The sequence below is a fragment of the Chiloscyllium plagiosum genome, unplaced genomic scaffold (genome assembly GCF_037043375.1).
Source record: "Chiloscyllium plagiosum isolate Xiang-an unplaced genomic scaffold, Cpla_swu_hap1 HiC_scaffold_8, whole genome shotgun sequence".
Taxonomy (NCBI): Eukaryota; Metazoa; Chordata; class Chondrichthyes; order Orectolobiformes; family Hemiscylliidae; genus Chiloscyllium; species Chiloscyllium plagiosum.
Genome location: NW_028270146.1, coordinates 53,306,745 through 53,321,438, shown reverse-complemented (window position 1 = coordinate 53,321,438; position 14,694 = coordinate 53,306,745). Strand labels below are relative to the sequence as shown.

General features: G+C 41.1%; 1 protein-coding gene across 3 annotated transcripts in view; it reads left to right on the top strand.

Annotated features, from left to right (window-relative positions):
* nin (ninein (GSK3B interacting protein)) overlaps nucleotides 1-14,694 on the top strand; it is a 190,257-nt gene that overhangs the window by 22,958 nt on the left and 152,605 nt on the right. For all 3 annotated transcript variants that reach the window (XR_015757905.1, XM_087989848.1, XM_087989847.1), the window contains exon 2: nucleotides 12,553-12,759. Coding sequence is in view for 2 of the 3 variants with exons in the window: in XM_087989848.1 (XP_087845974.1) it covers nucleotides 12,577-12,759 (183 nt within the window). In the remaining variant the exon portion in view is untranslated. The remainder of the gene's footprint in view (nucleotides 1-12,552; nucleotides 12,760-14,694) is intronic.

The window sequence follows — 14,694 nt, the reverse complement described above, 5'->3', positions numbered from 1 at the left end:
GAAAGACTTCAACAAATTCTAAGATGCTCTGAATTCTGTCTATGGACCCCAAAATACTAATTCAACACTTCAGTGCAAAATAGTCAGCACTGCTCACAGCTAAAGCTCAAATTCTAGCAAGGTGGACAGAACATTTTAACCACATCTTCATCAACTTTCATTCATCAATGAATAAGCAGTCGACAGGCTGCCTCAGGTTGCCATTAACTGCTGTGTTGGTAATCCTCCAAGGCCTTTAGAAATAGCTAATGCAATTAAACTTCTGTCTAGCATCAAAGCTCCAGGAACTGATGTAATCACAGTTAAAGTCTACGAGGCTGGATATCAATACCTGGTCAACAAGCTCATTCAACTCACAAGAAGCTGTTTCAGTCCATGTGGGGAAAACAATTATCCTGCAAGAATATAAGAATGTCTCCATGTCCCACCAATACATGGGGAAAGGAACTCACAAATCTTGTGTCAATTATGGAGGATCTCACTCTTCATCGCCAACACAATCTTTGCCAGAATATTTCTGGATTATTCAGATTGGGATTCTAGTGATCAACAACAGGGTGGTCTGTGAGTTCAGACGGCAGCAGATGGTAAGGTGTCTCATGAGCCGGGCTAGACCCTAGCGGTCAGTGGTGAGATGATGTCACAGAGTGGTGTGTGTCCAGCATGGGGGAGAGTGGGCATTGCACAGTGGAGAATGAGCCCTCATTGGGAGTGCAAGCCCTCATAAGGAAGCCCAGCATGGAGCACCTGCAGGCCCATGGCTAAAAACACACTGTAATTCCTTATTTTTTTTCAACTTTATTGGAAAAGAGATTGTAATGTTTAACTTTTAACTTACTTCTTTTCTACTTTGTACCTAAGATTTTGTACCTAGGTGTCTTTGTACCTAAGATGTTGCTGGGAATGGTGACTTTGTACACTTTTCACTGTATTCCTGTATCCCTGTACTTGAGGACACGAGACAATAAACTTAGTTCCAATGCTATAATGTCTCAACCAGAATCTGCTGCCAGATCCTAGTTTCAGGAAAGGGTAAGGTGATACCTGATTTGGTGTTTACAATCAGACAGATTTAGGTGATTTTCATGCATAGGACACCCTATGCCACATTTGTTGACCTGACCAAAACCTTTGACACAGTCAGACATGAGGGTTTTTGGACAGCAGTGGAGAAGGTTAGTTACCCTGCGAAATCTATCATAGTGATTCAATGGTCATGCATATCCTGAATGATGGTGAGTCTTCTGATACATTCCCAGTCAGTTTTGAGTTTAGACTGGATGGTGTGTTAGCAACTGTGTGCTGTCCTCAGTATGGTTTTCTCCACTATGATTTCTAAAGCTTTTCATAATCATGATTCTAGCATTGAAAATAGATATTGCATAATGGATATCAACTCAACCTGAGATGACTCCAGGCAAAGACTATAGTCTCCAATGACATACTTAACCGATTTTTTTTTGTTTGCCTAATGACTTTGTACCACCTGTAGTTCAGAGATAGACACGCAATGTAATGAGGGTTTGTTTTCCAAAGCTTGCAAAAACTCCAGCCTTACAATCAACAAAAATAAAACTGAAGTCATGTACCAGCCTGCTTCAGGACAGCCAAAACACAAGTCCAAGGTTTCATCCATGACCAGGAACGCTCAGCAAGTGACGTGTTCACTTACCTTGGTAGCACATTTAAGTTAGTCACATGCAAAGGTTGCCAAAGCAAGGGCAACCTTAAACAGACTCTGATCATCAGTCTGTGAATACAGAGTAATAAATCTGCCTATTGTGATTATGCTGCTCCTTTAACAAGGTTATGCTGTCCTTGGCTGTTTATTCAGCAAGGTTGTAAAAGCGGCGATTCCGAAAATTCAAGGTTTCAAGGGTTTTAAGGCCAGTTTGACTATAGATCACAGATACTGCCTCAGACAAAACGCTTTCAAGTTTTAAAAAACGCTTGCATATTGAAAGGGGAGTGGCCAGCTCAGCTTTTTTCTGGCATGGTTTACTGAAGGCAAGCAGTCAGTTTTGAAATTGGTTTACATGGAAGAAGGTGTTCCATGCTGAATCTTTCTGCTGTCTCTCTCTCTTTCTCTCTCTCCTGTAAAACCCTTTGTTTGATTTTACCTTTGTTACAAGGGTGTTTATGGGGATTGTTGCAAGTATTTGGAATAGTATCATGAAGGTTGGGATAATCTGCTGGGTTTTTGGATAGGTCAAGTTATTCTATATTCTGTTCTCTTTTACTTGTGTTTCATGCAGTAATCTTGCAAATAAATTCAGTTTTGTTTAAAACGAACTGGGTGGGTCAGCTGCATCACACCGGAATATCCACTCTACACTTGCTTAAAGCAACTAGCAAAGTTAGGGTCAGGGCTACTTTCTTGAAATGTTTTGAGGGGGTCTGGCCTGGTTCATAACATTACAAATCTGAAAGTCTGTACAGTAATAATCATTCCCACTCTGCTCTATGCTTGTGAAAATTGGACTGTGCATTTATGCTTTGCCAAACAAGCTCAACTATTTTCACTTGAGCTGCCTTTGGAAACCTATGAAGATCAGACAACAGGGTAAAGTACCAGTCATGGGATCTGCTCGCCAAGCTGGCATGTCAAATGTCTACACCCCATGTTGAGAGAGTGACAACTGCGTTGGGCTGGTCTTGTATTTCTTAGATTCAGTAAGCCTGGAGTGCATTGTTATAATATCAAAAGGCACATAGGAGGACATTCCTAAAGGCTTCATTTAGAAATTTGACATTGACATGGGGTCTTGGAGAAACTCACCCAGGTTTGGGGCATCTTGCACAACAAAATAAACACAATGCAATCTCATTTGAAAGCAAATATATTTCAGAGGCAGAGAGAAAATGCAAGGAAAGGAAAACCTGAAACAGAATCCCATCCAAACTGAAAAATCAGTAATATTTGTTCTATTAGCAATGGAACCCATAGGCAGTTTAGTTACCTACCAAACACCTCAGATGATGGATACAGGCATCTTTGTCTTGAAGGATAAACACAAACTGCACCCCAACTAGGGGTCGTGGGGGGCATAAAATAAGAATCAAATCTGAATGTTTTCAGGTTCCTTACCTTCACTGTCCCAACATAGATTCATCGATACATTAGGGGAGCATGCTCAAGTTGTCATTTTCTAATATACACAATCATTTTTTCAATACAGAAAAAGTAAAAGTATGGTATTTACAAATTAGGAACTTCTGTTCCTCTTGGGCTATGGGGTTCTCTGGCAAGACTGAAAGGAGAATTTAGAGAGTTAGGCAGGAATTTAAAAAGGAGGTTCACAAGAGTAGTAATATCTGGATTACTCCCGGTGCTACAAGCTAGTGAGGGGAGGAATAGGAGGATAGAGCAGATGAATGTATGGCTGAGGAGCTGGTGTGTGGGAGAAATATTCGCATTTTTGGATCAGTGGAATCTCTTCCATGGTAGAAATGAACTGTACAAGATGGACGGATTGCACCTGAATTGGAAGGGGACTAATATACTGGCAGGGAGATTTGCTTGAGCTGCTCAGCAGGATTTAAACTAGTGGCGGGGTGGGGGGTAACCCAGGGAGATAGAGAGGAAAGAGACCAATCTGAGACTGCTACAGTTGAGAAAAGAAGCGAGTCAAATAGTCAGGGCAGGCAGGGACAAAGCACAGAACAGGGTGGGACTGATAAATTAAACTGCATTTATTTCAATGAAAGGGGCCTAACAGGGAAGGCAGGTGAACGCAGGGCATGGTTAGGAACATGGGACTGGGAGATCATAGCAATTACAGAAACATGGCTCAGGGATGGACAGAACTGACACCTTAATGTTCCAGGATATAAATGCTACAGGAAGGACAGAAAGGGAGGCAAGAGAGGAGGGGGAATGGCATTTTTGATAAAGGATAGCAGATTAGCTGTACTGAGGGAGGATATTCCCGGAAATAATCCAGGGAAGTTAGTTGGGTGAAACTGAGAAATAAGAAAGGCATGATCACCTGATTGGGATTATATTATAGACTCCGAATACTCAGAGGGAAATTGAGGAACAAATTTGTTAGGAGATCTCAGTTATTTGTAAGAATAATAGGGTGGTTATGGTAGGGAATTTTAACTTTCCAAACATAGACTGGGACTGCCATAGTGTTAAGGGTTTAGGTGAAGAGGAATTTGTTAAGTGTGTACAAGAAAATTTTCTGATTCAGTTTGTGGATGTACCTACTAGAGAAGGTGCAAAACATGACCTATTCTTGGGAAATAAGGCAAGGCAGGTGACTGAGGTGTCAGTGGGGGAGCACTTTGGGGCCAGTGACCATAATTCTATTAGATTTAAAATAAATGGAAATAGATAGACCAGATCAAAAAATTGAAGTTCTAAATTGGAGAAAGGCTCATTTTGACGGTATTAGGCAAGAATTTTCAAAAGCTGATTGAGGGCAGATATTCGCAGGTAAAAGGAACAGCTGAAAATTGGGAAGCCTTCAGAAATGTATATTCCTGTTAGGGTGAAAGGAAAGGCTGGTAGGTGTAGGGAATGCTGGATGACTAAAGAAATTGAGGGTTTGGTTCAGAAAAAGAAGGAAGAATATATCAGGTATAGACAGGATAGATTGAGTGAATCCTCAGAAGAGTATAAAGACAATAGGAGTATATTTAAGAGGGAAATCCGGAAGACAAAAAGGGGACATGAGATAGCTTTGGCAAATAGAATTAAGAAGAATCCAAAGTGTTTTTACAAATATATTAAGGACAAAAGGGTAACTAAGGAGAGAATAGGGCTCCTCAAAAATCAGCAAGGTGGCCTTTATGTGGAGCCACAGGAGATGGGGGAGATACTAAATGGGTATTTTGCATCAGCGTTTAAAGTGAAAAAGGACATGGGAGATATAGAATGTAGGAAAATAGATGGTGAAAAATGTCCCTATTACTGAGGAGGAAGTGCTGGATGGCTTGAAAAGCAGAAAAGTGGATAAATTCCCAGGATCTGATAAGGTGTACACTGAAACCTTTTGGGAAGCTGGGGAAGTGATTGCTGGGCCCCTTGCTGAGATATTTGTATCATTGATAGTCACGGGTGAGGTGGCGGAAGGCTGGAGGTTGGCAAACGTGGTGCCACTGTTTAAGAAAGGTGGTAAGGACAAACCAGGGAACAATAGACCAGTGAGCCTGACGTCGGGGTGGTCAAGTTGTTGGAGGGAATCCTGAGGGGAAAGATGTACATGTATTTGGAAAGGCAAGGACTGATTAGGGATAGTCAACACGGCCTTGTGCTTGGGAAATCATGTCTCATAAACTTGACGGAGTTTTTTGAAGAAGTAACAAAAGGATTGATGAGGGCAGAGCAATAGTCGTGATCTATATGACTTCAGTAAGACGTTTGACATGGGAGACTGGTTAGCAAGGTTAGATCTGATGGAATACAGTGAGAACTAGCCATTTGGATACAGAACTGGCTCAAAGGTAGAAGACAGAAGATGTTGGTGGAGGATTGTTTTTCAGACTGGAGGCCTATGACCAGTGGTGTGCCACAAGAATCAGTGCTGGGTCCACTACTTTTCATCATTTATGTAAATGATTTGGATGTGACCATAAGGGGTATAGTTACTAAGTTTTCCGATAACACCAAAATTGGAGGTGTAATGGGCAGCAAAGAAGGTTACGTCAGATTACAATTGGATTCTGATCAGATGGGCCAATGGGCTGAGGCATGGCAGATAGAGTTTAATTTAGATAAATGCGAGGTGCTGCATTTTGGGAAAGCAAATCTTAGCAGGACTTAAACACTTAATGGTAAGGACCTAGGGAATGTTGCTGAACAAAGAGACCTTGGAGTGCAGTCTCATAGCTCCTTGTAAGTAGAGGCGCAGGATAGTGAAGAAGGCGTTTGGTATGCTTTCTTTTATTGGTCGGAGTATTGAGTACAGGAGTTGGGAGATCATGTTGCGGCTGTACAGGACATTGGTTAGGCCAGTTTTGGAATATTGCGTGCAATTCTGGTTTCCTTCCTATCCGAAGGGTGTTATGAAACTAGAAAGCTTTCAGAAAAGATTTACAAATATATTGCTCGAAGGTGGAGGCCAATACAATTGTAACATTTAAAAGGCATCTGGATGGGTATATGAATAGGAAGGGTTTGGAGGGATATGGGCCTGGTGCTGGCAGGTGGGACTAGATTGGGTTGGGATATCTGATTAGCATGGACGAGTTAGACCAAAGAGTCTGTTTCCGTGCTGTACATCTCTACGATTCTATGGTTGCATTTATTGCCCTCGTTGCCTTGAGGCATGGTGATTGGAGGGACAGATCCATGAAATGTTGTCATCGTTTGAAGAAACTGAGCTTGGCAATTCCAGAATACAGTTAAGAGTCAAACATGATGATGTGAGACAGTGACTTTGTATTTTTGACAGTTTGATTTCTTTATCAATTTAAATATGTGGCAAATGTTTTCCTAAAAGTTCCTTTTATTGCTCTTTATTGTATGTGTTTGTAAATATCTGGTCATGCTGTATTTAATTGGCTGATTAGATTTCACATGTCTGTACTTGGGAATTAGTAACAGAGGTGATATTGTACATGGAATCTAGTCACCCTTATATGTTGAAAGGAAAGCAGCTTACTTTCAATCACATCACCTCCTGAAGTAATCATCAGAGTGTTCAGACCCTTTTGTGTTGTCTCCAGTTCCACATTATGTTTCAGCTGGTGTTATTTGGAAACCTCAACAAACCTTCCTGACATTAATAAATGCAGTCATTTACTGTTAAGTGTGTTCTCCAATCATCACAGCTAGTGGGAGTGCATTTGCATCCAGCTGATGCCAACAAGCTTTTTGTATTGTGATTAATGACACAGTTACCTGCAGCTGAGCAAGTGTCATGCTGAGATTCAAAGTAGAAATGTTTTCAGAAAGGCAGTGCCTTTCATTCAGCAGCTACATGCTGTCGACAGAACGAAGGTCATTATTAAGAAATTGCAAGTTTAGTAGCTGTAAAGTTATATACACTACATGTTGTAAAATTGAATTTGCTATACGTTTCAATAAATCAGTTGAAAACTCCAGGCATAGTATGACTGACGTATTTGCATCTGATTAATTATCCTGCTCGCTGGAATTAACTTTGTTTTCCCAATTAACTTCTGCCCAATTGAGAAACTATGCTTCAGAAGCTCAACTGTATAAACCAAGCATACAGTCAGTAACGTTGGTCCTCTCCCTCTTCTCCAGGTGAGTACACAGGTTTCATTTCCACGACTGATATCTCTGAATGCTCCATTTCTTCAATTTCGTAGGAATGACTAACAACTGCTGTAGGTTCCTCCATGTTGACTTAGACGTGATGTGTTCCTGGATATTGCTGTATGTAATTGAAGAATGACAATGCACCATGCAGCTTCTCAGGTGGCACTTTTGCGCAGAAGGAAATGCAAGCAGCGTGCAGCTGTAGGAAATGCTGAAGAGTCAGTGTAAAAGTAGGGGTACATGTTGCGACACAACATTGAAGTCAATGCTTGTATCAGCAGTTTTTGCTGCAATCACACTTCATGTGCAGAAAGGGCATCTCAGTATGTGAAAGGGAAAAGGAAGGCTTAATACATGGTTCAAGGTTGGACCCTGATCAGTATTCCAGGGCTGGGCCATTTCTAGCCTGGGGTTTTACTTCAGTTGCCCAGTTAGTAAGCTTTGGTCAATGTAAGTCCAGGGTTCCACATAGTTACCATCCAGGGATTGGGCACAGTCAGTCCTCGTAGTTAAGCAAAATAAATCTGCAACATGGTAGTCATTCAGTCAGGGAAGTCTTGCAGGTTGCATCCATAGGAATAGGCCATGTCATTCAGCTTTGGTGATTAAAGTCTGGATTGGGATTTATAACCAATCTGTGGCATTATCAAGGCCACAGGCAGCTCAAATCTGGGATTGCATTGAGTGGTCACAGTTATAGGGGGCAATGGTAGATAGTAAGTTAGGATCTGGTAGGATTTGGGAGAGGACTGCATGGTCTCAAAGTGTGGGGTCAAAGTAAGCTGTGGTAACTCTGGCCTCCAGGGAGAGTGCAAGATATCAGCGCTCAATCGTCAGCAGCTCTGGGGCTACAACATGGAAATTAATGGCCACATAACTCAATCTAAGTTGGGTGAAGGGTCATCAGGAGCACAGGGATCACATCACAACAGGAGACATCAAGAATGAGCGGTATTTCATGGATTGCAAGTGGAGTCTGAAAATCACTGCAGTAAATGCAAAGTCTAAACTTCTCTATCCAGTAAACTTTGGGTTCGACAAAGCAGCATCTTTTTTTTGAAAGTGAGTAAAAGTTCAAGGCTGGAATTCAGTAAGCATGAGTCCAGTGATTACACAATGTACCTATCTTCACATTAAGCAGCATACAAAGGGGGGTCTTGTGATGCAGTGGCAGTGTCCCTGCCACTGAGCAAGAGGGTCTGAGTTCAAGTCCACCTCTGGATATCATGATCATGGAGGAATGTTGTAACAAACATCCTCATTCTGATGTCTCGTGAAGGAGTGATTGAGTGGACATTGTGCTTTACTTGGCATCTTATGATCTCTGAGACTAACCAGACAGAATGGAGTGAGGTACACTCACTCAATACCTCATCTTACTCAGTGGCTAAGGTAGACAGTTTCTTGAATTGGAATCCTATGACCTATTTTCCCCTAATTTAGTTATTTTGGTGCAAGGACGGCTGATTTCTGTATGTGATAGTGGATTCTGCGCATGGACCTCAATATGTTGGATGCCAACCAGCTTGTGCAGGACCTTCAAATGGCAGCTGCACACCTCAGTTGCCTATGACATTACTGATCTCACACATCTGCTGTAATTTGAAGTGTATGGCAGAGGTCAACTCAGCAGTTCTTCTTGTGGTCTGCAAAAGAATCCCACAGAAGACAGCAGAAAGAACCTCATCTGTATGAACAGCAGCAGCAGCCAGTGACTCCCACACATCTCCGTAGGAAGGAGCTGCAAGACAAGAGCCACCACAGAAAAGAGGCGCTCATTCACAGAACAGGATCTCAGGCTTAGGAGGAGCTATCTGCAAATCAGTAACAGCTGGTGCAGAAGATGACTAAGAATGTCTTGAGTCATTGTGTCATATCAATGCCAGCTGCTGGAGAAGGACTGGTGCTCACAAGGACTGAGTAGCCCTCAGAGTTAGTGCTGCCTTTTAGTTTCTTTGTCAGTGGATCATTTCAAAGAGCTATTGGGGATCTTTATGGTCTTTCACAATTCTCAACATATAAACTGAATCCAGAGGTCATCCTCACAAGAACCATCGCATTCCCCCTCAATGTTGGGGCAGACAGGCAGCTGCTGTCCTTCAGGTTCAGAAAGCAATCACCTACACCCTATCATGAACCAGCTGTCTTCTTCAACAAAAGAGGTTTACACTCCCTTTGTGCATAACTCATTTGTGGCAACACAAAATACTGCAGATCTGCACTATATATATCCAAGATCCTACCATGACTCATATATCTAGGACCACCCACAGGTGCCAGCCTTTTCCAGAGGCCCCTTGGCCCACACAAGGATGATCACTGAAAGATGAGAAATAACCCCTTGACACCTAACTGATGACACATCTTAGAAATTCTAGACTGCAACCAATGAGAGATACAGTGTTGTCCATACGTTTACCAAGGTCATGAAGAACAAACAATTGGTCTTCTGTGTCTGAGATTTCATTGTCTGTACCTGTCTGGTAGAGGCATGCAGGTGTGCTACACCCTCCATAATCTCAGTCACCAATGGAGGAATGTGTTGGCAGATGAGGAGATTGCAGGAGTGAGAGGAAACCTGGGAAGGAAGATGAGGATAAGGATGTTGCGATAGCCCAAGAGGAATATCAAAGACAGAAAGATAGGGCAATATACCACCAAGGTTAAGAAACTAGAGGAAATTTTTTACCGACCTGCATCCAGGAAGACTGAGCTGTGTTGAGACTTTTTCTGTCCTTGCTATTTTTGTTTGCACGGTTAGCTACCAGCCCTCTGTTTGCTCTATACCCCTTCAAGGATTGACATGTTGTGCTATTTGATTTTTACATGCATTTAAATATTAACTTTTCATTTTGATTTTGACTCTGATTCCTCACCTCTGCAAAAGATAAAAGTGCAAAAAGAAGCTTTGCCCTGCACCAATGTTAACATTAAAGCAGGTGTGATACAGTGAACATACCTTACCTCGCATTCTTGGATATTTGGACTAAAACAATCCTTGTGCAACAGGCATGTGAGTCACATCAGGGAGTCCACTTCCTTTTGAATACTGCTGAGTTTTCCCACATCCTGAGAGGACTCCTTATGTGTCTTCGACCTCACTATCTCTGTCGTGCTTTGTTGTATTTGTGCCATGTCTGTGCATCCTCACTGATAACAGTTGCATAACAATGAGCTGCAAAGTGTGAATCTGTGCTCCATAATGATAGTAAATTCACGTCTGAGTTACCCATTTCCCACTTCATACCATAACTTTTTCAGGTGACTTTAAGAACCCACGACATCTTACAGAGCTCTCCCTCTAAAAACCTAATAGATACAAGTCAGATTCTATCAGTGCTTCCATAAGATACAAGTGCGAGGCTTTCCAAATAGACATTTCAGGTCCTAGCTCCTCTCCTAGACCCCGAGATTTATCTCGAGCTTTGAATGCAATCTCCAACCTATATGTATGGAGTTCTCTAATAAATGCAGCTATCTCCAATCATCCACTTCTCTGATTGATAAGAGAGGAATCGAATTGTAGCAATTGAAGTGCAGCACATTCTTTTGCTGGTTGAAGGTATTCCATAAGTTTCACTTTGGAGAACTTTCACCAGCTAGTGAGTTCAGCAGCACAGGATTCCTAACCTCTGAGCATCTGGTCTTGTTTTTAATTCACTCATGAGAGTTGGGCATCAGGCTGGGCCAGCACTTACCTCACTAATGGCTTCATTTGTATCAGAAGATGTAGAATATTGCCGTTCTTCAACCTTCCTAATGTAGAATGCAATTGATGTGACCCTGTGCAGTAATTAGAATGCAGAAACAAGCCATTGTTTCAACAAGTTCATGTTAATGTTTATGCTCCAAATGAACCTTCTCTTAGCTTAGTTCATCTAACTCCATCAATATATCATTTAGATCCTTCCTTTCTCATTTTTTAATCAAGATTCCCTATAACTTTATCTATTTTATTTGTCTCAACTACTCACGGTAGTAGTGATTTACGCATTCCAAACCCACTCTGGCTAAAGACATCTTTCTTCAATTGGATTTATCAGTGTTTACCTTCTGTTTATGGCCATAGTTATGGTTTCCATTAGGTGAAAAGATCTTCACTGCTGCTATGCATTCATCATTTATCAGGCTATCCCTCAGTCCTCTCTGTTCTAGAGCAAGGTGACCCAGTCTGTCCAATTAGTTTGGATGTCATCCTTGTGAATGTTTTCATTTTGCGTCTACTCCAGTGCCATATCCTTTTAATAATGTGGAGAGCAGAACTGTTCACACATGCAATACAACTGAGGTTTTACATAATCTGCTGTATCCTTTTAAAAATAAATCCAGTATTATGTTTGATTTTCTTTAGACCTTATTAAACTGGGTGACTTCCTCATGTGATTTGCTTTTCTATAACCTCAGAATTCATTTCCCCATTGAAACATTTATTTTCTTAAGAGTATTTAACCTCTTTATTCTTGCTTACCAAAATTGATCTTGTACTGCTCGTATATATTGAAGTTAATTTGTCAATGATCTTGTCCATTCTGAAAGTATATTTATGTTTTATTATAATTAATAGATGTTCTGTTGCCTATTAACTCCATCCCAATTGGTGTTGCTGCAAATTTTATTTCTGAATCTGAAATTCAGATTGTTTATGTAAATCGTGAACTCTAATAGTTCCTCTTTTGTTGTGTGGTTTTATGCTTACACCCATGGCTTTAGGTTCAAGACAGAGTTGTTAAAGATAAGGCATGGTCAAGAACTGTCTTTAGGCTTGTCCTTCTGTGCACATATTGAGATTAAGTACTATAATACGTGGTGTTCAGAGGTATACCATACTCTAATCCTACTGTTAAAATTTGAAAGTCTATTCCATGGAGTCAACCACCTAAGGTTATTTGTCTAACCCTCCCACTTTTCTGCATGTGTTTCTAGCATTCACTTGGCTAGACATCCGCCATCTACCTTGCTCCCCACGGGTTTCTCTCGACTTTGTTTACTCTCCCCATACTGTGCTATTTATGCCCATTAAGGAGCAGCATCATTGCCGTATGATCGCAAGGTTGCTCCAGAATCCCAAATCCTTTACACAGCAGTCCTGCCATGTAAAATGACAGTCTTTTAATGCCTATTGTATATTTTGTAGACAGCTCACTGTTCATTTTGTTACTTTTCTACTACTTATTCTGATCTTAGTCTCAAGTCTACTATGCAGTGATCTATCAAAAGCTTGTAAAGGTATCTACAGGAATAACAAATGTTCATTTTTGTGGAGGGACAAGGAAAACATGCAGAACATTTGTTGAAGTTATTGTTTCATTCATCAACAGGTTGTTGTCGTGCTGTGCTATGGGATGGACGAAGCAGAGCAAGATAAATATGAGGCACGGTTGAAAGAGGTGTTTGATAGCTTTGATACCATAGGCACTGGGTCACTGGGCCGAGAGGAGCTGACTGATCTCTGTCATATGCTACAGTTACAAGAAGTGGCTCCAGTATTGCTGCAGTCTGTTCTTCAGGGAAACCTCTCAGGCAGGGTAAGGCTATCTTTGCTTTTTGACATCATTTTATGTCTTAATTAAGAAAATTATGTCTAAATTAAGAACTTAATTTATTTGTGCTGATTAAACTGTGACCTTAATCCATTTATATATGTCAGAATTTACATTATTACCATTTCTTAATTGTTAATAACATCTGAAATACTAGAAGGAGGAACAATGGGAGAAATAGTAACAACAATAAAAATTAGGTTGATGTCAGGATGGGATGACAAATTTTTTAAAACTTCCAACTTGACCCCAAGATACGCTGTTAACCAGTTTTGATGGAGACAGAATGGAGCCTGGGCAGGCAACCCACTTCCAGGATGTAGCCTGACCTTTCAAACAAAATGAGATTATGCACCTCACCTTCAAAATGTAAACATGATCAGACATGAAAGGGAAAACTGCTTCATGGAAATGGCAGCACTGCATGAGGGCAAGGCGCAGCAGGTATGGTTTTCTTTTTGGCTTTCACTCTGCTCACTTTTTCCCAATAAAAATTGCAGTAGAGGTACTGACTGTCCTAGCTGCTTTGCTTAGCTGAGGCAATGTGCTACATTTTCTGTGCTAGAACTATTTGACTCCCCGTCCTCATCCTATTTCCTGATCACAACCAGTGCCATTAGTCTCTCTGATTCTGAACGTGAAATATTCACTAACTTTGCTTTCAACTTTTACCCTTACCTCATTTTACATTATCTAACTCTGATATTTCCATTTCCTTTCTCAGTTTTTCTAGCTCCATTTCTGCTGATTGGCTGAAGATAAATTATTAACTATAAACCCACTGACTTCCAAAACTAATTTGACTACATGTACTCCACCCCGTTTCCTATATGAATTCATCACCATTGCATTTGATCTGACAATACCATCTTATATTACAGTGCTTCAGAAATCTGCCATTAATCTTAACTGAGGATTCCCAATTAGTGTGGCTGACAGAGCCTTAATTGTATTCAATTTCTTGCTTTTTTGCTTTTGCCTCTTCCTGTCCATCCAAAGACCACAATAGAGTTTACCTTGTTCTCACTTTCCACCCCACCAGCCTTCACATTCAACAGATCATCCTCTGCCATTCCCAACATCATAAGCATGATGGCAGCACAATGACACCTTCCTGTCCTCTTCCCTTTCAGCATTTCAAAGGGATCATTCCTTGTGTGGACTCTGATCCATTGCTTTATTACTCCCAACTTCCCTCACTTTCCAGGCAAGCACAGGAGATGCAACACCTGTCTTTCACCTTCTCACCATTCAAATAAATTATACTTACTCATAATGAAGTTCATTCTACACTGGGGAGACCAACACAGGTTGAACAACTGTTTTACAGAACACCTCCGTTAAATCAGCACATTTGACCTTAGGTTTCTGTCTGATTAATTGACACTATACTCCCACTCTGGCCTCTCTGTCTTTAGCATCCTCAGAGTATGTTAGCGCATTGGATGACTGGTTTCCGATGTAGAGTGACACCAACTGAGGTTACCATGAAGGTCCCACCTCCTCAACCTTGCCTCTCACCTGAGACATGGTGAACCTCAGTTTAAAACACCACTTGTTGTCTCCAATGACAGAACAGCACTGTGGTCCTCTGACTGTGGTGACTTTACTTACTTTACAATGCTAATGAACCCCAAACGCACTTCAGCTTTCAGTTAGGCATATACAGACTTCCAACCTCAACACTGAGTTCAACATTTTAAATCATAACCTTAACCTCCAAATTTTTTGACAGCAGTTGACGATAATTTTGCTGTTCTTTCTCAAATCCCTTCTAAATTTTTTTTGTTGTTTCTTTACTTACCCTATTACTACGTCCTTTTCCCATCATGCACCATTACGCCAACAACATTTGAATTCTCCTGCCTTCCAAATTACTGCATATCTACCTTGTTGTTCTTTCCTCACATCACCTTGCCC